The sequence below is a fragment of the Squalius cephalus genome (genome assembly GCF_949319135.1).
Source record: "Squalius cephalus genome assembly, chromosome: 19".
Taxonomy (NCBI): Eukaryota; Metazoa; Chordata; class Actinopteri; order Cypriniformes; family Leuciscidae; genus Squalius; species Squalius cephalus.
This window is the reverse complement of record NC_137140.1, coordinates 12,869,217-12,895,123: the sequence shown is the minus strand read 5'-3', so window position 1 is coordinate 12,895,123 and position 25,907 is coordinate 12,869,217. Positions and strand designations below refer to the sequence as shown.

Sequence of the window (25,907 nt, the reverse complement as noted above, 5' to 3'; positions counted from 1 at the left end):
CAACAGTGTGGCTAAGCCACTGATGAATCGTCCATAATAATTTAGAAGACCTATGAATGAGCGGAGCTGGCTGGTGTTCTGTGGTGCTGGAGCCTCAAGTATGGCTCTTACTTTTGAAGGTGCCTTGTGCAGTCCATCAGCATCGATCACATGACCAAGATATTCAACTGACTGCTTGAAAAACTCACATTTGTCTTTTCTCACTCTTAAACCATATTCCTTTAGGCGCTGGAGTGTACCGTCCAGATTACTCAGATGCTCCGCTTCAGTTTTTCCTGTTACCAGGATGTCATCCAAGTAGCACTGCACCCCCGACAGGCCACTTAACCCTCTGGGGACCAAGCTGTTTTTGGGGTCCTTGAGATGTTCTGACATGCCTTGATATTTGTGCTTTTTTCAGTTATTTATAAACATGTTAATGGCAAAGGTGTAAATTCACTCTATATAGCACAAACAGGGCTACCATAATATGCGAGCAACGTGTATGTAGATGTTTGTATTTTTAAGAGAATAATGTTTATGCGTGGTTATCGGAAAAAAATAAAATGAAAGTTGCTGATTTAAGAACACAAAACACATATTAAATATGTGTCCACAAGACTTTTGACAAATTGATGTTGTCCCTTTGAGTTCTAGCTTCAAAAGTATGTGAAAATCATCCTGCCTAATTATAAAACATAAAACACTACATTGATTTAAACATTGTAAAACAGTTTTTTTGTCAGAAGAGGTTTATGCGTGGGAGTGGTAATGGGTCATCAATATTAATGAGATTCAGACCAGGGGTGTGACATAGACGCTCCTAGAAGTGCTAATGGGCCATCAGGTGAGGCAGCCTGAACAAAGAATGAGGAGATTCAAATGTTTTGTTTTTCAATCTGTTTTATTGTAATTTTGTAAAAACAAAAGTAAAGGCAGGTATCTCACAGTAAATGCTTATGCCCCGTTGATGCGAGCTCTAAGCAAATCAAATGTGACCAAAATAAATAATCAGTCGGCTATAGCGATAAATAAACAAAAGTAAAAGGCAGGTCTTACATCTGTAAAATAGTGGGTAAATATGTACTTACTCTTTCTGATTTCTGACTGTGTTGCTAAGCGCACTCCGAGTTGCAGGCGGAGGTAGTGATGAAGCTACATTCCTTTTAAAAAAGTTGAAGAATATTATTACATAAATATAACTATAGTAGCATTAGTCTATAATGAATAACTGATGTAAATAATTTTAGACGCGTGCAATAAGCCTATATGCGTGTCAATGGGCCATTACCGGAGAGGCACACCGCAAACATTAGCCTAACACATTTGTGCACTTCATTAACTGGGTATATTTACACATTTCAGCACATTTACACACATTTACAACTGATATTTGCGAGCATGCATCGTTAATGATAATGAGGCAGCATTTATATAGTCAAAATATAATCTAAACACCTACTAGGCCTACTTTCTAAAATAATTTCTAAATTCTATCTTTCATACATAATGATCTAAACATATCATTTAGGCTACACATACAAATACAAATTTCCTAACCAAGGGGTGTAGCATATGTACACAAAAAAAACAAAACAAAACATTTTTGACGTTGAAATGGTACGAGATATTAAATTCATGGTATAGATATGCACTTTCATTAGATCGTGTTGAATATAGGTAGATATCAAATGTCAATACTCTGGATGGCAAGTCCACCCAGTATAATATGTAAGCTCATGTTTTGAATAGCTTGTCAACTAATGCAAGTAAGAATAAATACTTACTCATCCGAAATTCTATCCACGGCTGCATCAAGTCGCTCTTCAAAATACAAACGGTCGTCATCAGAGTAGTCGCGCTCCTCTTCTGATGAAAATCTGGACTCTTCGTCGCTAGTATCCAGGACGAACTGAAGGGCTTCCGCACCGGTGTACCGTGTCATCTTCCCAACGCGCAGGTGACGAAATGATGAAACTTGAAGCGTTTAATGCATTTGCTTGGGGGCGTTTACCTGTTTTGCATAGATGGCTTAGCACATTATCTTGTGAATAGTGCGCTCCGTGAGTAGGCGTGAACGAATTAAAGTCAATGAGCTCGTAATGAGCTCGACTGGAATCGCTCTCTTTTTATACAGATTACAGAAGCTGATAATATTTGTTTTTTATATAAATGACTTCATTTAAAAGATGCAATCTCAAGCTTTATGCCCGTGGGTCTGTTTGCCTGTTTGACTGAAGTTATAGATCATTTTCGAACGCGTTTCAAATGGGAGTTTACTGACAGAGAGAAGGCAGAAATCGCATCATGTTAAAGTTTCTTTATTTGTCAAAAAGCAAAACACTTTATTTTTATTGTGAGTATACAGAAAAAAAATAGAAACTGAACAGGATCGATTGATGTATAACACGAAAATTAAAGATCAAAATTAACAGAGCATTTTGTGTTTATTTTTCATTGCTAAAAAAAAAAACGAGCAAAACGCGCCGGCGCGTTTTTGGTCCCCAGAGGGTTAACACCTGGTCCATGGCCCTCTGGAAAAGCGAAGGGGCCGATGTAATACCAAAAGGAAGACTGAAAAGCCCCTTGTGTGTGACAATTGTCAGTAACTCCTTAGAGTTCTCATCGACTCTCATTTGTAAGTAGGCTTGACTCAAATCAAGTTTGCTGAACCGCTTTCGCCCTGCCAAGCCAGCAAACAGATCATCAATGAGGGGAAGTGGATACTGGTCAGGAGACAGTTCAGGGTTTACTGTGACTTTGAAATCACCACAAATTCTAATGGAACCATCCTTTTTAGGGATGGGTACTATAGGCAGGGGTTAAATTGGGATTTATTATGTGGTGGTGCTCTCCCTAGGGGGGTCCGGGGGTATGCCCCCCCGGGAATTTATTTTGAAAAATAAACTATCAAATGGCATTTTCTGGAGAGTTTTGTGCAAAGAAATGGAGAAATTGAGTCTTACATGATATGTGAAAAACTGCAAGGTTAAGAGCATATTTGCATTGTTGTAGTATCAACAGGTATTAGGACATTAGCCTACTGTTAATCAGCAGTGGTGGAATGTAACGAAGTACAAATACTTCGTTTCTGTAGGCCTACTTTACTTAAAGGAGAACTCCGGTCAATTTTAACATTGTATAATAATAACATATTTATAATTGTATAAAAATTATGTTATTTAAGCCAGCGCAAATACCTGTGTTTACATCCTGTTTTCGGTTGAAGTCCAAAGTAGTCGATTGCCGAGTTCACGCGCGTGATCATAGGTAACTAAACCTATGCGCGTGAACTCGACAATCGATTACTTTGGACTTCAACCGAAAACAGGATGTAAATACAGGTATGTGCGCTGGCTTAAATAACATAATTTTTATCCATTTCTTTCACATCTACTGCAGTCAGATTCACTCGTGTTCACTCTGAAGGAATCACTCACATGACCTGTGCACTTGTAATGACACATCAAGGATGTTAAGAGGCTAAAAGCAGGTTTAACTATTGCCCCATTTAAGTCAACAGGGTGCAAATTTTAAAAAGAGGATAACTCGGTGTAGGCAACACCGATTTTTGTCGTTGTTCTCTGTATTGACAGCACTCCAAATTGACAAAAAAATGAGCTCAATGTTAAAATTGACCGGATGATTATCAATCATTATAATGATTATGAACTCCAAATTGACAAAAAAATTAGCTCAATGTTAAAATTGACCGGAGTTCTCCTTTAAGTAGAATCAATAGTGCATACTTTTGACTTTTACTTCGTTACATTTTGCAGCAATTATTATACTTTCTACTCCACTACATTTCTACAACATTTCGTTACATTTTCTGATCAGTTTTTCCCCTGCCAAAACAGGGATTGAAAAAAATGTCCTGTTTTCGGTGCTGACGCGGTGGTGACACGTTCATGTAAGGGTGGCGCTGCCAATAAAGCACTTAAAAGCTGTCACAAAGAACCGGCAAAAGTAATGATTATGAATATGTAAAATATAGCAAGGAGACAATTTAATTGTTTATTAATAAACAAGTGTTTTATGTGTCAGTGCCCTGCATAGATGAAGTTGACGATGCTATCCTTGCAATCTTCGCAGTAGTGAACGCGCCAGAGAGAAATGCACATTTCATACGGATTAGGCTACTCAAGCAGCGGTCTGTTTTCTTTTGTTTTGAATTGTTCTGTTTAAAAGAAGACCTTCCAAGCTTTCTATAGATATATTTATCAGGTCTGTCAGGCAAGTAGGCTCCCTTACGCTGAGTTTCGGTTCATTTATGAGAGGAGAGTCCAGTTCACTCGCCGGCGCATCCGTGTCGTGATTATCTATTGTCTATATAGGCCTACTATATTTACTTCTTATTTATTAAATCATCCAGGCAATTGGTTGATGAAACATTGATTAAAATTAAGATACAATTAATACAAAACGAAATTCATTTTAAAGAAAGGCTTTGTGCTTTCTGTTTGAGGTCTCAGTGAAAGTTTTAAACAGTCGCTTTTTTAGTGCCACTTTCAGAGCGGTCCCGTCCGTAACATTGTTTTTTCCTCATAAATGCGAACATGAAAAATAAAATAAAATGAATATGTTATGTTCTGTGGAGAGCCAACCCTTCTTCATTCGGTGGGTAGTATTACTTTGGCTTGCAATGTAATTCACAGAATTACAAAAAAATATGTTGCCACCTAAAAGTTAAAGATTTTTTGTGTCACGTCCACGGCATGTGTAGCCTATTTCCCTCATATTAAATATAAAACGCTTGATTACACATTGTATTACCTTGTTATGATAGTGACCCATACAATGTGCCAAGCATTTTTTCCTTACCTTAAATGTCATTCAAGGCCAGGGCACTTTTTGTACAACCAACAAACTTGACTAAATTGATCTGTTGCTGCAGCTGCGGCCAGCAGCTCGTTTTTTTTTTTTTTTTTTTTTTCAAGGCAGTAGATCGAAGGTTCTGGAACTTTTGGCGCTTCCACATCCCGCGCAACTACGGATCTCCCAGGAACATTCATTATTGCTGCGTACATTTATCCATGTCGGAGTTCTGAGTAATAGCCTAGATGCGCATGGCAGCGCGAGCGGTGCGCGATCATGGTCGACTGACAACGAGATTAAGCAGCTGAACAAGAATACGGCCGTGTCCCGATTGTTCTCATCTCAGCTCCGCCGAGACAAAATAGACATGCCATTTCAAAATCTTTCATTTATAATCAGAAATATGTTTTCAAAAGCATCACTTTCATCAAATTTTATGTGACATAATTTCCAGTAGCCAACTGACTGCAAACGAGCAGGCTTATGTGCCGGGGCTGAGCCCCGGAGAGCCCCGGCCCAATTTAACCACTGACTATAGGTGTAGCCCACTCACTGTTACTCACTGGTACGATGACTCCACTGGTTATCAGATCTTCCAGAGCGGACTCAACTTTCGATCTGATCGCATATGGCACAGAACGGGCTTTGCAACACTTGGCCTTACTATCAGGCTTAATGTCGAGCTTGGCTGTAATGTCTTTCATTGTCCCCAGCTCATCCTTGAAAACATCAGCATGTTTTTCTAGAACTTCCCTGAGCTCCGTGTTTCCCTTTGACACCATTCGCACCGTCGGCCAGTCCAGTTTAATTGTTTCCATCATTCTCATCCAAGTAAAGCTGGGTAGTTCCCTTTTACCACATACAGTGGCAGCGTTGCTGACTGACCATTTAATTCCAGTTCCACATCCATTAGCCCTCTTAATGTTACAGGCTCCCCTGTATATGTTTTCAACACTATCTTGGAGGGCTTCAAGTAAACATGTTTTAGGGTTCTGTGGTACACAGCATCTGACACAATAGAAACAGCAGCACCAGTGTCTATCTCCCTCAATGACAGGTGTCACCCAATAGCCTTTGGAGTCTCCATCCATGGCTAGAATTTTCAAAGGAACTTCCTCTGAGGAGGAATCAGTGTCGTCTGTGTACTTGCATTTTGACTGCATTGTATACACATTCTTCTTGTTCTTTGTTGTGCCAGGCATTTTGCTGAATTTTTGTTTTGCAGCCTTTTGTTTTCCTCTGCAAGCACGTTCTATGTGGCCTTTTTTTCCACAACTATGACACACCAACTCTTTACTCCAACACTCAGATGCAAGATATCCGACTTTGCCACATCTAAAACATGTTGCATTATTAGAAGCTTTGTCAGGGGAATTCTGGAAAGTGCTCATGTCAGCAGACAATTTATGAACTTTATCTGAGCTACTGAAGTGCTGTGCTTCTTTAGCAGCAAGTTCCATGCTTACACTTATTTCAGTGGCTTTCTGCAATGTGAGATTACTTTCACTTAACAGCCTTTTTTGAATGGCTTCGCTTCTTAATCCACAAACGAGCCTATCTCTGATGGTATCATTCAAAACATCGCCGAATTCACAGTGTTCTGAAAGTTTCTTCAGTCCAGCCACAAACATAGTAACAGTTTCTCCCTCTTCCTGATTTCTCTTGTGAAACCGAAATCTTGAGCATATGACTTCGTCATTACTTATGTCTTAAACTCCACCCATTACTTATGTCTTAAAGTAACAACGCTTTATACATAACAACGAGAGACGGCGTTAAACTACCTCATGTCTCAAAGCACATAACAGTCCAACAATAATGAACATAAATCACTTTAAGAGCACTTACCCGTACCACCTGACTGCTGCAGATTAATTTCAGCATTGATAGTGTTGCCATTGAAATGCATAAATTCGAGTCACTAACCACTCCGAGTATAACGTCATGGGTTTTCATCTCTTTCATCCAAATTACAGAAGTTATGGAGTGAACGCAACATAAGCTCGTTGTTTTGGTTCAGGAGGAACTGTAAAAGGGTGGCTGCTGTTTTGGTTGCAGTCAGGGGCGAATTAGTGCACAGGATCAGGGGGCCTCTGTTCAGTGGTTTTTGGAAATATTTACTCCAATATATTGCATAATGTTACTGGAAGGAGGTTTTAAAATAACATGCGCAGTGCACTCGTCAGTTGCATGACAGATTCATTTTACATCACCCTCGATATCAAGAGGATTTGGCATTTCCAATTAATCATCCTGATCACTCCTTCATACAAAACAATTTAGTCATTTAACTTTTGTAAGACACTAATTGTCACAATGTGCGAGGAGGTGTGAAACATCATAAATAATGCTGTGATTCACACCTGAAGAGACAAAGACCCTCCCATGGGAATATCAATAAGGAATGTGACAGAGGGAACTATAATGAATGAATGTGAGGAGACTTAATGATTGAATTTATTGTTTTGGCTTATTCACAAAATCAAGTTTAAGTTAACTCTCTAGGCGCCACGGTCGAGTTTACTCGACAAGATGCGGCACTGAATAAAACGGCCGATTTTGTTAAATAGGGTGTCAAATTTCGTTCGACTTCCCCTCCACTAGTTGGCAGACATGTCATACTTCATCCCCGACTCAAAAAAACGTCATGTTTCTATACAAAATCTTCGAGCTAGAGCCATAGTTGCCAAGTCCGCTTATAATACGCGACTTTGGGCTTTTTTTTTTAGTAAGTCGCGTTAAAACAGCACTGGTTGCGGGTTGCGTTTTTTTGGGCTTCTGTTTTTCAGGAAAATCTGACAAGCAACTTCGTTTTCTTTACATCTATGGTCACGGTTGCCGTTTTCTCAATCTCCAATACATTGATTGACACTGTCTGCATACAGCTATAGCCAATCAGTGCCCCCTTATCCCCCTCATTGGAGAAAAATCCCGTTCAACGTGCAGGCGCGCACGATGCTGTAATCCAAGCTATGATAGACGTACATACACATATTTCAATTTCTACAAACAATGCCTTCAACGAAGTGGTCCAAGTATGGCAAAAAGTACAACAAAGACTGGGAAAAGGATAAACAACTTAAAGACTGAATATGTCAAGTGGTTGGTGATCAGAGTAAAGCGATGTGCAGGTAGTGTAAAACGGAGATATTGGTAATAAATAAAAAATGATAATGCTGAAACTAAATAATCTAATAATATTGTATTAAGAATGTATATTATATATATTAGTGTAAATGAATTACTTATATGAATGTATACTATAATATATATTTTTTTATTTTTTAAAATAAAATTTTATCAGAGCAATATTGTCAACGTCAGCGAGTATTTGCATTAGATTATTATTATTATTATTAGGGGTTCAAGCATGAAATGCTGAAACCCTATTGTAATTGTAAGGATTTGTAAAACGCATCGTGCAGGACAAACCGTAAGGCCTAGAGACTTGAAACCTGGCCAGATGGTAGGCCTCAATTTGGGGACAACCTATCAGAGTATGACCCCGATTGGCCCATAGGTGGCGCTACAGCAACCAAAAGTTCAAAATCGCTCATAACTCTTAGACCGTTTGTCCCAGGATCAAGTGTCTTATATCGTTGGAATCCTTGGCTCAAGGCGGACAAAATGGCTATCTCCGATTTGCTCGCCCTTCAGGCGCCAATTTTGAGTAAATTGCATTTTTTTGAAAAACCTATTTTTGCAAACTTCTCTTAGGTTTTTGGCCCGATCGGAACCAAACCACTGCAAGAATATTCTCTGGAGTCTGACAATCAATAATCATCCAAAAAATTCACAATTTCAATTAGCGGTCGATAAGGGGAACCAAAATTTTTGATGGCACCAGGGCCACTTTTACTAAAACGGTTATAAATTGTGAACGGAAAGAGATTTTTTTGCTAAACTTGGGATACATCTTCCTGAGCTCAATCTGAGATCACTTGAAAAAAATCGCAACAATTGGCCACTTGGTGGCACTATAAAACGTTTATAACTTGTGAACGGAAAGAGATATTTTCGCAAAACTAGGGACACATGTTCATGAGCTCATTCTGAGGTCACTTGAAAAAAAAATCATGACAATTGGCCACTTGGTGGCACTATAAAATGGTTATAACTTGTGAGCGGAAAGAGATATTTTCCCTAAACTTGGGACACATGTTCATAAGCTCAATCTGAGTTGACAATGTGTGCCAATAAAACATCAAATGATTACACTGATATGAATATGGTATTGATAAAGCAAATTATAGATGTAATTATTGAGCCTTTTACCTATATCTGTAATTTGTCATTTATTTCAGGGATATTTCCAGACTGCATGAAAATAGCCAAAGTAATTCCACTGTTTAAAAAAGGAAATAAATCTGAATTTTCTAATTATAGACCAATATCATTACTTCCACAGTTCTCTAAAATTCTGGAGAAGTTATTTGCGATTAGACTGAATAAATTTTTTAATGAATTTAAGATTTTAAGTAACAGCCAATATGGGTTTCGTCCTAATCACTCAACTGCTACAGCAATTATGGAGCTAACTGAAGAAATCACCAATGCTATAGACAAAAAGCACTATTTAGTAAGTATCTTTGTGGATCTTCAAAAAGCGTTTGATACGCTAGACCACAAGATATTGTTGCATAAATTATATAAATATGGTATCAGAGGTGTGGCGCACCAATGGGTTACCAGCTATTTAAAAAACAGAAGTCAGTTTGTTGAAATTGATAATATAAAGTCTAAAAATTGCAGCATAACTTGTGGGGTACCACAAGGATCTGTCCTAGGACCTATACTTTTTCTTTTATATGTAAATGACATTGTGTCTGTGTCTCAGTTACTTAGGTGCATTCTGTTTGCGGATGACACCACTTTATTTTATTCAGGAAAAAATATAAAAGATGTCCTACAAATCGTAGAGAATGAATTTCAGAAAATCATGAAGTGGTTCAATGCTAATAGATTGTCCCTAAATATTAGTAAAACTAAATTTATGATATTTTGTAGTAAAAAGAAATATGTCGAAACATCATTGTTTATTAATGGATTAGAAATTGAAAGGGCACATGTGATTAAGTTTCTAGGTATTATGATTGACGAACATTTGACATGGAAATCACATATTGATAATATCAAAGTAAAGGTATCCAAAATAATAGGTGTGCTGCATAAAGTTAAAGATTATTTAAATAAGAATGCATTGTTTTTGTTGTATAACTCATTGATTGTGCCATATCTGACATATTGCATTGAAGTGTGGGGAAGTGCCTGTAAAACATATATTAATCCAATTTTATTTTTACAGAAAAGAGCGATTAGAGTTATTAGTGGAAGTGGATACAGAGATTCAACTAATCCTTTATTCATACAACTAAAAACTCTGAAATTTAATGAATTAGTAGAATATAACCTTCTAAAAACCATGTATAAAGCTCATTTAGAAAGTTTACCAAACAATTTGCAAAACAGATTCACTAAGAGGAAAAGTAGATATGAATTAAAAGGTACTGAGGTTTTTACAAAACCCAGGTTCCAATCGGCTGTAAAGGAAAAATGTGTCACAATCAAAGGAGTCAGTTTGTGGAACAGTCTTGATTGTAAAATTAAAACTTCTAAGTCCATTTATGTGTTTAAGAAGTATGTTAAATTATCAATGTTGCTGAAATATAATACTGCGGAGTAGCAGATCAACTTTACTGATGTATTTTTGTGTTTTTGATGTCTTAAAAAAAAGGAGACTGCTGCATGAGACAGCTCAAATGAACTGGAATTAATTTTGTGTTGATAGGGGGCAGACATTATAAGTATTTACTTCTTTCTGCTCCTTTTCATTCATGTTAAATGCTGTTGTTGCATTTGTTTTTAAATGAATGAAATAAATAATAAAAAATTAAAATTAAAAAATAAAAACATGAAAAAAATCGTGACAATTGGCCACTTGGTGGCGCTATAACAGTGAAAAAAATCATGAAAATAGCTATAAGCGCACCCAACTCTTAGTCTACTGAAAATTGGCATGCAGTGTCTTTGTCCAGGGTGCCATGATAGTCTATGAGAACATTGGTGTATCTCAAAAAACTCAGTATACGTCATTGGCACAATGCCTTGAAGGAGCCTTAGAAGTTTCAAGCCAGTGTTTTTTCACAGGAGTGACCTCCTAAGACTCCTGTATTCTTGCCAAGTCCAACAATACCAAACATGCCAGGTTTCGCCTTATGGTTTTTGTAAGTGTCATTTAGAGCTTTAAAAAATTGTGTTTATCTTCAAAGCCGTTAGTCCGATCGAGGCAACAACAAAAAAACAAAGGAAATTTGAAAACATAGGTACATAGCTAAACAATAATGCCAAAATGTTAAAGGGGTGGTTGATTATGATTTCACTTTTCTAACTTTAGTTAGTGTGTAATGTTGCTGTTTGAGCATAAACAACATCTGCAAAGTTACAACGCTCAAAGTTCAAAGCAAAGGGAGATATTTGCTTTTAAAGAAATCGTTTTTTAAGGACTACAGCAAACGGTTGGTAGGGACTACACGAGCTTCCTCTCGGGTTAGTGACATCACTAACCCTATAATTTACATAAACCCCACCCCCGGGAACAAGATTTATAGATTATCATGACAGAATATGCTAATCAATGACTAGAAGATAACTACACATAAGCTACATAAATTCATCAACTAACCATTCAGAAACGTCCTGTTGCATTCTACATGTTGTCACTTCTTTACTGGAGTCTCTCCATCATTGTCTGACTCCAGTTTGAACATAAACATTGACATTTCCAGTGCATGTCTGTGTGAGGTAAAAGGACAGGAGCTCTTGAAGCTCCACCCCCTGTGCTGAGAGCAGCAGCTAATTTGCATTTAAAGGGACACACACAAAAACGGTGCGTTTTTGCTCACCCTCAAAAAGTGACAATTTTAACATGCTATATAAAAATATCTGTGGGGTATTTTGAGCTGAAACTTAACATACACACTCTGGGGACATCAGAGACTTATTTTACATCTTGTGAAAAGGGCATTATACCACCCCTTTAAAATTATGATAGGAACTGACAAAAAAATGAATTAAATCCAATCAATTTCACCCATGGATCATTTTGATGCTCTCACATGTTTGAAACGAACAATGATGGATTGTGATGAAATTTGTTTTGAATTGGGACTGGCGAATCCCCGTCCATACTGTCAATGACCATTCGCAAAGACACGCCCACTTTAGTTACTGTTGCTATGTCTGAAAAGCGACGCCACTCTCACACCACACCAAGTTCTCACGCAGTGAAAAATACATTACGGATCAGAGAGGAGACTGCGCGCTAACAGACAAGTACTTTTGATATGAAACAAATGGTGCTTTTCCACTACACAGTACCAGCTCGGCTCGGCTCGGCTCGGCTCGACTCGACTCGGCTTTGTTTGGTTTTCCACTGTGTAAAAGTTGTACCTGTACCTGCTTCCAGGTACTTTTTTTCGTACCACCTCCGGCAAAGTTCTAAGCGAGGCGATACTAAAATGTGACGTGAAAACACGGCAGACTGCTGATTGGTCAGAGAGAATCGTCACTATTCACTGCATCATCATTGCACGCGCCAGACGGAGTATCCTGAATAAAAAACAGCAAAAACAAAAAAATCCAAAAACAGCATACACTCGATTTCCTCCATTGTCCTGTGTGTGTGGCAGCGGATGTATCTCGTGTAGAAGATTATGTCACGGCAGTTTCCTGCGGCGTCGCTATTACGACCAGGTACTATTGTGGAGGTACTATCTGCAATGGAAAATGGAGCGAAAAGCGGGCCGAGCCGAGTCGAGTCGAGTTGAGTTGAGCTGGTAATGGAAAAGCGCCAAAAGTTTCACCTTTCAAATGTAGTAATTTTTTAGAGACATTTAAACAATAAATACCGTTTTGTGACTCTTTAATGTGTCTGACAGATCGCTGTAGACTCGAGGCTCAGTTAAAGCTGCTTGTGAACCAATCATCTCTTCCTTCTAGTTAATTTATAGCATTAAAATAAACATGAATGAACATAAAAGGAATGTTGTTTTAAAGTGCTAAGATGTCAGCACACTTTGTTTTTCAAATTTAAATCCTCCAATATTAATCTACTAACTCTCCTGACTGCTTTGTGGGACAAAATGGCGTATTATGATTAGTCAGATCGCCTGTCAATCAAACTCCCTGCGAAGGGTCAATTGAGAATGCCCGTGCGCACAATCCTGATCTAATCGACAACTTTGCAGTTGCACATAGGAAAGCCCGGAAAATCCCGCTATAATGTAAGAGAGCATCTTTTTTCTGTATTTGGACCTAGGCCTAACAATGTGTTATGGTGCGCTGTCACCAGTGTTTTTTTTGTTTTGTTTTTGGTGACCGTAGGCTCCTCCTGATTTTGTTAGTCATCTCATCTCTTATATGCTGTGTATGATCATATCCTGCCCTATTCATAGTAGCCTACTCGCGGACATTGCGTCATCAATGTCATCAATTGCGTCATCAAGGGGCCCGCCTTGATAATCCTACTTAAGGGCCCGGTGTTGGCTCGTTACGCCACTGAATATAATTGTCTAAACTCCTTATCAAAATTACATATTTACAACAAATTTGACACATATATATGGGCACACTTTGAGTACTACTAATAAAAGTGGTGGAGATCAGGCAAGACTGTAAGAAGACTCAGGCAAAAAGGTGCTATAACTGTAAAAACGCTTTAAAACCATATTTTTCCTATGGTAAACTGCCTGTATTGGCTGTAAATTGACTTTTTCATCTATGATGGCAGTTGTTAAATGCTTGCTAAATAAAACATAATGTCTTTTGATGCTTGTGTGCTTAAAGGCCTTAAAGGCCTTAACTGCTTGAACCCCGATAAATGCTGCTTGCAGCTTTAATTATTATTATTATTATCTAATGGCATCAATAAAGCTTACCCGCAATGAAGTGTTGGGTCTTCTATTCGCGGACCCTAATTCTGAAATGGAATAACGTTATCTGCCTTCAGAAGATGACGGTGATTCTGAAAGTGAAAGTAGCCCTACACCAAGCACAAACGGTGAATCCTTTGCCCAATATATATGCTCCTTTGCCCAATGTCAGTGGTGAGAATAAATTTTCCCGGGGTCGGAGTGTTCATCGCGAAGTTAGCAGGCGTGTTAGTGTTGTGGGGAACGAGGCGGGAGATTTTTGCCGCGCTAGCCATGGTGACCGCGTGCGTCTCCGCAATCGCGGCAACAGTATTGTGGTGGAGGCTTTGTCTAATGCCATTGGGTATGTTAGACGAGGTCGAAGTATTCATAGGACAGTTAGGGGGCAACGTGGAGGCAGTGGGGAGTCGCAATGACAATGACAGTAGTCCGAGCTGTGCACACTCGGCGCGCGCGCGAGGCAGATCTGGCCGCGCCCGCGCTGCTCGTAATAGGAGCAGAGGCAGTGTGACACGGGGCAGAGGGGCTATTATGCATAGTCTATCGCTAGACCACACCATGAAACACTACAAGAAATGTCACCTGGATGGATAGGGAGTCATTATCTCTACAGCAAAAGCCCTGCAACATAAATTTGCAAAACTTTTTTTTTTTTTTTTTTTTTTTTTTTGTCTGCCAATTATTAGTAATTAGATTCAAGATTTACACTGTTGATTTACTATCTATTTCCCTGACCATTTAGTAGTGTACAATATGTGTTCTTTTTTGTGTGTTCATGTCCTTGTGATGTTTGCGTCTTTGTCAGCTAAAAAAACAACAACCAAAAAAAACACAAAAACCACAAAAAGAAAAAGAAAATACTAACATTGTCTCTCGTCTTGTCTCGTCATCTCACTCATGATCTGTGGCTTGCCGTGGCGAGTGAGCTTTTGAACTAAACAGGCCTTGTCTACTTGTGTTTGTATGTCATATGAATAATATGTGCCCCATATACATGAAATCAGAGTGCCAACTGTATGTAGTAAATGGAAAATCTCTACAGTAAAAGGCCAACCGCTACATGCATTCAGTTTGTTTCTACCATTTATTAGTAATGATTTACACAGTTTGTTCACTACTTACTATTTACCTGAGCTTTCAGTATTGTGCAATATAGCATACAGAAGGTGAGGGACATTTTTGGGGGAAAGAAGTGCTGCATTTTATCATTTAAACATGTGACTTTTCATGAAAATTCTATAATCCAGGATGGCCGCCACTATATGACGTCATAATATGCTAATTAGATGGGAAAATGTAATCCCTAAACTTTGGGTCATCCTTAATATTTCTCTAATTTACAGAAAGTCTCTATCTTTTATCACTTTTAAGATATAGCCTTTTGAAATTAAGATGTCAAAATAGAACGTTTTAGGAAAAAACCTCTGGTGCCTAAAGGGTTAAAAGAAGTAATCTGTCTATACATTTTCTTTACACAAAGACTTTACTTAAAAACATAAAAGTTATTTTTTTTTTTTTTTTTTTTTTTAAAGTCTCTTCTGCTCACCACAGCTACATTTATTTGATCCAAAATAATTTAATAATTTAAATAATTTTTTACAGTTTAAAATAAATGTTTTCTATTTAAATTAAAATGTTATTTATTCCTGTGATCAAAATTTTCAGCATCATTACTCCAGTCTACAGTGTCACACGATCCTTCAGAAATCATTCTATGATTTACTGCTCAAGAAACATTTTTGATTATTATCAATGTTGAAAACAGTTGTGTAAAAAAATATATTCAAGATTCTTTGATGAACTGAAAGTTCAAAAGAACATTTATCTGAAATAGAAAGATTTTTTTAACATTAAAAAAATGTCTTCTTTACTGTTACTTTTGATCAGTATAAGGCATCCTCGTTGAATAAAAGTATTAATTTCTTTAAAAAAAATTAACAAATACAACAAAAAACTAAACTCTTACTGAGCCCAAACTTTTGAACGGTAGTGAATAAGGTTACACTAGATTTATATTTCAGATAATGGCTGTTCTTTTGAACTCTATTCATCAAAGAATCCTGAAAAAAATTGTACACAAGTGTTTTCTACATTCAACAAGCGATCTGTAGTGGGTCGTCAAGCGATGCTGGTAGTGGAGAGCAGATGTGATCTCTGATGAGCTTCTCAAAGCACTTACTGATGATGGTAGTTAAAGCAACATTGCGCCAGTCATTCAAGCAGGTAACTTTGGGTGTCTTTTGTATGGGTACAATGGTGGATGATTTAAAACATTTGGGGACAACAGACAAGGAGAGGGTAAAAATGTCAGTGAAAACTCCTGCTAGTTGGTTTACGCATGTTTTAGGGACATGGCCAGGAATGGGGGCCAGTTTGGCCCTTCGGCTTTATGGATGTTCATGTGCCTGAGGGGTCGGTGGGTGACATCCGCTACAGACACCGACAGTGAACTCATAGATATATACACTAGATGTCGCCTTGGGGTTCTAAGCATGCGTCAAAACCGCCGCCATCTTGGAACTGGGGTCTTGTCATAGGAAGTACCTAGGTAACGCTACTATCTCCACCTGTACTTCGAATTCATGGATGATGCCAGACTTTTGTGCTGTGTATGGATGTTAAAGGATGTATCAGCGATTTCAGGACCAAACATAAATGATCACATTCATCTAATCTTTCCTAATGATCCGCTAGCTGCCCGCCCCATAAGCATGCCGTCAAAAAAACGCGTCTCTGTAGCAGCCTAGGCTTTGAGATCTGGACACAAAAACAGTTGGTTTCACCACCTCTCAAAACCAAAATAAATAGTGTTCCAACCAATCACCGACAGGGGTGGGTGTTGTGAGGTTTTGCGCCACGAAAACTTCACAACACCCACCCAATGTACTTATTTAATGTGGCAAAAGTATTGCGGGACAGGAATAAAGAAAAGATGAAACGGTCTTTGGCACCTCAACTATCTAACTTTCACATTATGTTCCTCTCAAATTTTTGATTTGCTTCCACCTGCAAATTGCTTTGTGTATCATATTTAATAAACCAATACAATTTAAATGTTTAAATTAACGTATAGTCACACCATTGTAGCCATTTTGCATGCAGTAGGCTAAGGTAAGTAGCGATAGTTCATTCTAAGTTTACTCAAGTGGAAGAATGTGACTAATAAACTTAGGCCTACTAGCACCATGCATTATATTTTGAAAAATAAGTAGATTATGTTAATATCAAAACTTTAAATTTTCTCTGGACTCATGTCTGACCGTTGGAACGAACCAAACAAACTAGAAATTCACATTCATTAAGATTTATGGTGATTTTATTTCCGTTAGACCTTTGCCTACATTGACGCTGATGCATTAAAGAGGAGGGGCTCCCCTTTTCCAAGATGGCGGCTCTGTTGACGCATTCATTCCAATGAACTGCCGTAGCCAAGGCAACATTTTCAGAGCACTTCATGCTTCCTTCATTTTCCAGCAGGATTTGCACCTACCCACACTGCCAAAATAACCAAAACCTGGTTCAATGACCATGGTATCACTGTCTAATTACTGTGTGATTTCATGTAATATTCAAATTTTTGGAAATCCTGTTTTCGTGGGTTTTATGAGCTGGAAGCCCAAATTATGCACAAATAAACAACTAAATACTTCAAATCGTTTAAGTTGTGGGCCCTGAATCTATAATCTATGGAAGTTTAACTTTTGAATGGAATTATGGAAATAAATAAACTTTTCCATGATATTCTAATTTTTTGGAAAGGGTCTGTATGTGTGTGCCTCGGAAATCTGCTACCACTGTTCTGTGCGGACCTGGAACTGGGTGGATCTAGGGTGGAGGCCTGCTAGTGATAGCCTGCTAACTTAAATGTTTTGTTTGTTTGTTTTTGTTTGTTTGGCAATATTCATATCACCTTATTCAACCTATGGGCATTGTGCAATATATTCTGTGAGGACAGTGCATATTTTGCAGTGTTCACTAGTGTGAAGTGTGAAACGCTGTGTGTGTGAGGCCTATTTGGTGTGAAGTGTCTCTTGCAGTTTTTGAGTGTGTGTATGTGAACAGTATTTACTTATTTATTTGACTTTATTCACTGCAGCCTATGTATTATGAGACTGTATATAATGTAACTCATTTATTATGAGACTTTATTCACTCTGACAATGTTTTAGTGTAGAATTTTGTTTACGGTTACCTATGGAGAATATTTGCTTGCTCTGATTGCCAATTAATATATTATTGTGTCTAGTGTTTAATAAAGTTACATGTTTGATTACATCAGTCCCATTTCTGTTCCTTCATTGGACATAATCTGCCTAGATAGTTTGAAGGGGAGCACTGTTTGGGTTTTCTGACTTAGGTATTCAAATTGTGTGCTTTAGAGCGCCCCCTAGGGGTCACATTTATATTCCTCCACATTACAGGAATTAAAGGCAGAGGTTCGTGTGCTGAGGGTGGCGCGAACATCAGCATTCATCCACGGTTTTGGATTCAGGTATACTTGAATTGTTTTGGTCAGTACATCATCCTCTATACACTTCCTTATGAAACAAGTGATGGTGTCTGTGTATAAATCGATGTCATCATAAGATGCAGCCTGGAACATGTCACAGTCAACATAATCAAAACAGTCCTGTAACATAGAATCTGATTGGTCCGGCCAAAGCTGGATTGTCCTGAGGTCGGGTGTTTCCCGTTTCAGCTTCTGCCTGTACTCAGGCAGGAGCAGAACAGAAGAGTGATCTGATTTTCCGAAAGGTGGGCGGGGGAGGGATTTGTAAGCATGCCGGAAAGGAGAGTAACAATGGTCTAAAACTCAGTCTCCCCGAGTGTTAAATGTTACATGCTGAAAGAATTTTGGTGCAATCTTTCTGAGGCCGGCTTTATTGAAGTCCCCAATTATAATAAACGCAGCCTTGGGATGTATGGTTTCCTGCTTGCACAAATGCCCATACAGTTTCCTAAGTGCTTCATCTGTGTCTGCCTGAGGGGGGATGTAAACAGCTGTAATAATGACCAATGTGAATTCCCTCTGTAACCAAAAAGGTCGGCACAGAAGCGTGACATATTCCAGGTCAGGGAGCAATGAGACTGGATAGTATGTACATTCTTCCAGTCACACCATCAGTTGTTGATCATGAAGCATACATCCCCTCCTTTGCTTTTCCCTGAGAGGTCCTGTTTTCTGTCCGCTTGGTGCACAGAGAATCCTGTAGGTTCAGTGGCAAAGTCTGGTACCTCCTGGGACAGCCAGGTTTCTGTGAGGCAAATAATACAGCAGTCTCTTATCTCGCGATGAAAAGAGATACGCGCTCTCAGTTCGCAAAGTTTATTGTCCAGGGACTGGATGTTTGCCAGTAGGATATTGGGTAGCGGTGGTCGGTTTGCGAGGCATCTTAGACTGACGAGGATGCCGGCCAAGTGGTTAAGCTCTTTGTGAGCCTCTTTGGCTTCTGCAAATGTCGCTAGGCCTCCTCTCACTAGAGGGTGTTTTTATTGAGGCCTCCGTTCCCCCAGAGCTCCTCTAGCTCCTCTCCTCTCTGTGAGCCTCCTTACAAGATATCCTGAGTGTGGGGCATTTTTAGGTCTCCTCTCGTTTATAAATTGTTTATAAATTGCACGTTTTTAAGCCTTGTCAATTTAAATATTCAAGCTCAAGAAGACGTGAAAGAGAACTCACTTTAGTATTTGTGCGCTGTGTCAGCAGTTTTCTATGTGCACACATCCAAAGCATGCTCTCAAAAAGCCATGTCTTAGACTCACTAAAGTGAGTTCTATTTCATGTCTTTTTGCACTTGAATGGACAAATTCACACAAAATTATTATTGAGTGAAAACAGCATTATAACCTCAAGTGATGAAGCAGGTTGTGAGAAGAAGGTGGAGATCAAAATGGCTTTGCTAAAATCGCTTAGGTTAACTTTTTAGGTGCAAAACTGGTTACTGTTTGGGTAATGACAATGATAAACTCCATAATTTTTATACATTGGAGCTCTATTTTTCCATGGCAACTTTTAAACAATAACTAGCAACATTAACTTCATCAATGCAAGTTTACCTTTTATTTGATACTTGACCATACCTAATTACTAGGGGTGTAACGGTTCACAAAATTCAATACGATACACTTGTCACGGTTCGGTACGGTTTGGTACGTTTTCGATACAGCAAAAAGAAAGAAATGCCAGAGAATTTTTTTTTTTTTTTAATTAAAACTAACATAATAAAGTATGATTTTTTTTTTTTTTACTTTGAGCAATGATGGAGCTATAATTGACTCTTCTTAGGAGCATATAAAACAAAACAGCTCCTTGGAAAAAATGAAATGTAGCCTAATATTGTAGTAGTTATAAACAAAGGTTTATTTTAGTTCAGATTAACATTTGAGGGCAGCAATTTTACTCATAATTACTTGAGAGCATTATAGCCTACTATTCCTGCCAAACTTCCATGGTTACAGTTAGTGTTACTACAGTAAATCCATGGTGAATGTTGCAGATCTGTGGACACTGGATAGTTCATTCATGGCACAATGTTTCTTCCTGGTTTCCACGCGCTGTTTGATCCGTTAATAACGGAGAAATGTGAATGTTTGTCACTAGATCTCACAGCAATGTTATTACTTAAGTGGCGAATTAAAATGATTTCTTTACTGGATCTCTTAGCGCTGTGTAGTAACAGTGTCGCTTGATCAAGATCGGCTCGCGCTGCTTTGGTCCAAACTGATAAACAGTCCGTCAACCACACAATAACGAGTAGCTCAGTTTCGTTCCGCTTACCTTACGTTTGCCATTTGATGTTGGACAATGTTGTGGTCCAACATCAATGTTGTGGTCCAACTGCCTACATTTGAAATAACGAAATTTTGGTCGGCAGGAAAAATGGTCCAACGAACCGTTCGGTTTGAAAATGCATACCGAACACCGAACCGAAAGCCTCGTACCGAACGGTTCAATATGAATACGTGTATCGTTACACCCCTACTAATTACATTTAAACTAACTATCCCTATAAATCAGGGTTCACCAATCTCGGTCCTGGAGGGCCGCTGTCCTGCAGAGTTTAGCTCCAACCAGCTCCAACACACCTGTTTGAAAGTTTCTAGTATGCCTAGTGAGACCTTGATTAGCTGGTTCAGGTGTTTAATTGGGGTTGGAGCTAAGCTCTGCAGGACAGCGGCCCTCCAGGACCGAGATTGGTGAACCCTGCTATAAATGAACCAGTCAACCATTTAAATTTGCACTTAGTACAAATAGCCTCTGCCAATTACTATTGCAGAAAAATGCAATAATAAACAGAAGAGGATAGTTGAATACTGCAACTAACCTTGAATATCCGCTCTCTTTTACAGATGATATAAGAGGGGACGTTTTAGTTGATGTGGGATCTGGCCCCACTCTTTACCAGGTCATGAGTGGCTGTGAGAGATTTGATCGTGTCATCCTGTCTGACTTTTTGGAGGTGAATCGAAGAGAGCTGCAAAGCTGGCTACAGGAGGGCAAGAGTAGTATTGACTGGACTGCTTACTTCAAGTATGTGTGTAATCTGGAGGGCCGCAGGTGAGATTCCCTTTTCTTGTCTAAAAGAGAGAATTAAAGTTGTATATAGTTAAATAATGCTTACTTACTTGAAAATAATGCATGTGCAAATATGCACAAATCTATTTGCAAACAATATATTTATTTTAATATGACACTTTCCTAACCACATACTTTAGTGAAAGCCAGGGCTTCTTTTTATTCCCAGTCTGCCCTAACTTAGGCTGCATAGACTATTTATGATTTAATCATTGCTTTAGCCCAATAATTTAATGATAGTTGAGATGCAATAAAAGTTAAGGTAATAAGGTTAACTAGATTAAAAAGTTCGTCGAGACAAACTTTAAGTTGGCTTGAGAAAGCCGGACCAGAAAGTTTGAAGAAGTTTGAAGTTTAAATTAGTTTAAAGTTTAAAGTAGTTTGAAGTTTAAAATAGTTTGAAGTTTAAAGTAGTTTAAAGTTTAAATTAGTTTAAAGTTTAAAGTAGTTTGAAGTTTAATTTAGTTTAAAGTTTAAAGTAGTTTGAAGTTTAATTTAGTTTAAAGTAGTTTGAAGTTTAATTTAGTTTAAAGTTTAAAGTAGTTTGAAGTTTAATTTAGTTTAAATTAATTAGGGTGTTCTGGGTGGTTGATATGGTGTTGCTAGGCGGTTGCTAGGGTATTCTGGGTGGTTGCTAGGCGGTTGCTAGGGTGTTCTGGGTGGTTGCTATGGTGTTGCTAGGCGGTTGCTAAGGTATTCTGGGTGGTTGCTAGGCGGTTGCTAGGGTGTTCTGGGTGGTTGCTAGGGTGTTGCTAGGCGGTTGCTAGGGTATTCTGGGTGGTTGCTAGGCGGTTGCTAGGGAGTTCTGAGTGGTTGCTATGCTGTTGCTAGGCGGTTGCTAGGGTATTCTGGGTGGTTGCTAGGCGGTTGCTAGGGAGTTCTGGGTGGTTGCTATGCTGTTGCTAGGCGGTTGCTAGGGTATTCTGGGTGGTTGCTAGGCGGTTGCTAGTGTGTTTTGGGTGGTTACTATGCTGTTGCTAGGGTGTTCTGGGTGGTTGCTATGGTGTTGCTAAGCGGTTGCTAGGGTGTTCTGGGTGGTTGCTATGATGTTGCTAGGCGGTTGCTAGGGTGTTTTGGTGGTCGCTATGGTGTTGCTAGGCGGTTGCTAGGGTGTTCTGGGTGGTTGCTATGATGTTGCTAGGCGGTTGCTAGGGTATTCTGGGTGGTTGCTAGGGTGTTGCTAGGCGGTTGCTAGGGTATTCTAGGTGGTTGCTAGGATGTTGCTAGGGTGTTTTGGTGGTTGCTAGGGTGTTGCTAGGCGGTTGCTAGGTTGTTCTGTGTGGTTGCTATGCTGTTGCTAGGCGGTTGCTAGGGTGTTTTGGTGGTTGATATGGTGTTGCTAGGCGGTTGCTAGGGTGTTCTGGGTGGTTGCTATGGTGTTGCTAGGTTGTTGCTAGGGTGTTTTGGTGGTTGCTATGGTGTTGCTAGGGTATTCTGGGTGGTTGCTAGGGTGTTGCTAGGCGGTTGCTAGGGTGTTCTGGGCGGTTGCTATGGTGTTACTAGGTGATTGGTAGTTGTCACAGATGGTTACTATGGAGTTTTTATAGTTCTTAGCATGATCTTGGCATGATTTAGCACTCAACTAATCGCTATTAGCATGTAGCTATTCACTGCTAGCATGTGTAGCATGTTGGAAGTGCTGTTTGCTAGCATGAGTCAAAAGAGCCAAACCTCATCTCTATACGATGTTCTGATACAGAGATATAGGTCTTGCAAAACGGTTGCTAGGGTACTCAAGTTTGGTTGCTATGGAGTTGCTTGGGAGCTGGAAGCTTTAAACTTAAGAAGTTTAAAGTGGTTTGAAGTTTAAAGTAGTTTACGAGTTTTTGAGTTTTGAGTTTATAGGTTTAAATGAGTTTAGAGTGTGTGTGTGTGTGTGTGTGTGTGTGTGTGTGTGTGTGTGTGTGTGTGTGTGTGTGTGTGTGTGTTCACACACACACACACACACACTCAGAGTTTATGAGTTTAGAGTTTATAAGTGTATAAATGGATGAGTTTATAAGTGTACAAGTTTTTGAGTTTAGTTTATAAGTTTAAATGAATTTAGAGTTTATAAGTTTAAATGAGTTTAGAGTTTATAAGTTTAAATGAGTTTATGAGTTCAGAGTTTATTAATTTATGGGTTTAAGAGTTCATAAGTCTATGAATTCATGAGTTTATAAGTTAATTAGTTTATAAGTGTATGAGTTTAGAGTTCATTAGTTTAAATGAGTCTCAATGGCTCATATAGTATATAGAACGGCAGTTTGGTTTAGTCTTCAAGGTGTTTAGATTTAAATTTTCGTCGGTTGGTGAGTTTGAATCTGGATTTGAATTTTTTAGAACTCCCCAATGTAAGTCAATGGGAGTTTTTCCGAGTTTTGATAGTCATTTTTAGGAAAACCGTAAGTCCGATCAGTCTAAAAAGATATAGCAACTAACTTCAGATCAGTTTGAGTGTCTGAGCCGAGTTTGGAGTATGTAGAGTTAAAGCTCTAGGACGAGTTTGAGTCAACAGTTTTTAACAGAAGAATAATAATAATAACTAGATGCAAAAGTTCGTCGAGACAAACTTTAAGTTGGCTTGAGAAAGTTTGGACCAGAACGGTTTTTTGCTAGGCGGTTGCTAGGGTGTTCTGGGTGGTTGCTATGGTGTTGCTAGGCGGTTGCTAAGGTATTTTGGGTGGTTGCTAGGCGGTTGCTAGGGTGTTCTGGGTGGTTGCTATGGTGTTGCTAGGCGGTTGCTAGGGTGTTCTGGGTGGTTGCTAGGCGGTTGCTAGGGTGTTCTGGGTGGTTGCTATGGTGTTGCTAGTAGGTTGCTAGGGTATTATGGGTGGTTGCTAGGCGGTTGCTAGGGTATTCTGGGTGGTTGCTAGGGTGTTGCTAGGCGGTTGCAAGGGTGTTCTGGGTGGTTGCTAGGTGGTTGCTAGGGTGTTTTGGGTGGTTGCTAGGCGGTTGCTAGGGTATTCTGGTTGGTTGCTAGGGTGTTTTGGGTGGTTGCTAGGGTGTTCTGGGTGGTTGCTATGGTGTTACTAGGTGGTTGCTAGGGTATTCTGGTTGGTTGCTAGGGTGTTCTGGGTGGTTGCTAGGTGGTTGCTAGGGTGTTTTGAGTGGTTGCTTGGCGGTTGCTAGGGTATTCTGGTTGGTTGCTAGGGTATTTTGGGTGGTTGCTAAGGTGTTCTGGGTGGTTGCTAGGCGGTTGCTAGGGTGTTCTGGGTGGTTGCTATGGTGTTGCTAGGCGGTTGCTAGGGTGTTCTGGGTGGTTGCTAGGCGGTTGCTAGGGTGTTCTGGGTGGTTGCTATGGTGTTGCTAGGCGGTTGCTAGGGTATTCTGGGTGGTTGCTAGGCGGTTGCTAAGGTATTTTGGGTGGTTGCTAGGCGGTTGCTAGGGTGTTCTGGGTGGTTGCTAGGGTGTTGCTAGGCGGTTGCAAGGGTGTTCTGGGTGGTTGCTAGGTGGTTGCTAGGGTGTTTTGGGTGGTTGCTAGGCGGTTGCTAGGCGGTTGCTAGGGTATTCTGGTTGGTTGCTAGGGTGTTTTGGGTGGTTGCTAGGGTGTTCTGGGTGGTTGCTATGGTGTTACTAGGTGGTTGCTAGGGTATTCTGGTTGGTTGCTAGGGTGTTCTGGGTGGTTGCTAGGCGGTTGCTAGGGTGTTCTGGGTGGTTGCTATGGTGTTGCTAGGCGGTTGCTAGGGTGTTCTGGGTGGTTGCTAGGGTGTTGCTAGGGTGTTCTGGGTGGTTGCTATGGTGTTGCTAGGCGGTTGCAAGGGTGTTCTGGGTGGTTGCTAGGCGGTTGCTAAGGTATTCAGGGCGGTTGATATGGTGTTACTAGGTGGTTGGTAGTTGTCACAGATGGTTACTCTGGAGTTTTTTATAGAGTTCTTAGAATGATTTAACACTTAACTAATCGCTATTAGCATGTAGCTATTCACTGCTAGCATGTGTAGCATGTTGGAAGTGCTGTCTGCCTGCATGAGTCAAAAGAGCCAAACCTCATCTCTATACGATGTTCTGATACCGAGATATAGGTCTTGCAAAACGGTTGCTAGGGTACTCAAGTTTGGTTGCTATGGAGTTGCTTGGGAGCTGGACGCTTTAAACTTAATACGTTTAACGTGGTTTGAAGTTTAAAGTAGTTTACGAGTTTTTGAGTTTTGAGTTTATAAGTTTAAATAAGTTTTCAGAGTGTGTGTGTGTGTGTGTGTGTGTGTGTGTGTGTGTATACACACACACACAGAGTTTATGAGTTTAGAGTTTATAAGTGTATAAATGGATGAGTTTATAAGTGTAAGAGTTTTTGAGTTTAGAGTTTATAAGTTTTAAATGAGTTTAGAGTTTATAAGTTTAAATGAGTTTAAGAGTTCAGAGTTTATTAATTTATGAGTTTAAGAGTACATAAGTCTATGAATTCATGAGTTTATAAGTTAATTAGTTAGTAAAGTGTATGAGTTTAGAGTTCATTAGTTTAAATGAGTCTCATTGGTTAATATAGTATATAGAATGGCAGTTTGGTTTAGTCTTCAAGGTATTTTGATTTGAATTTTTGTCGGTTGGTCGGTTTGAATCTAAATTTGAATTTTTTAGAACTCCCCAATGTAAGTCAATGGGAGTTTTTGAATGAGTTTTTTCGAGTT

General features: G+C 39.3%; 1 protein-coding gene across 1 annotated transcript in view; it reads left to right on the top strand.

The window, feature by feature from the left end:
- Positions 1-25,907, top strand: part of pnmt (phenylethanolamine N-methyltransferase) — a 92,884-nt gene that overhangs the window by 5,316 nt on the left and 61,661 nt on the right. Inside the window, exon 2 of the mRNA XM_079851084.1 lies at positions 21,075-21,282. Within this exon, the coding sequence (XP_079707210.1) occupies positions 21,075-21,282 (208 nt within the window). The remainder of the gene's footprint in view (positions 1-21,074; positions 21,283-25,907) is intronic.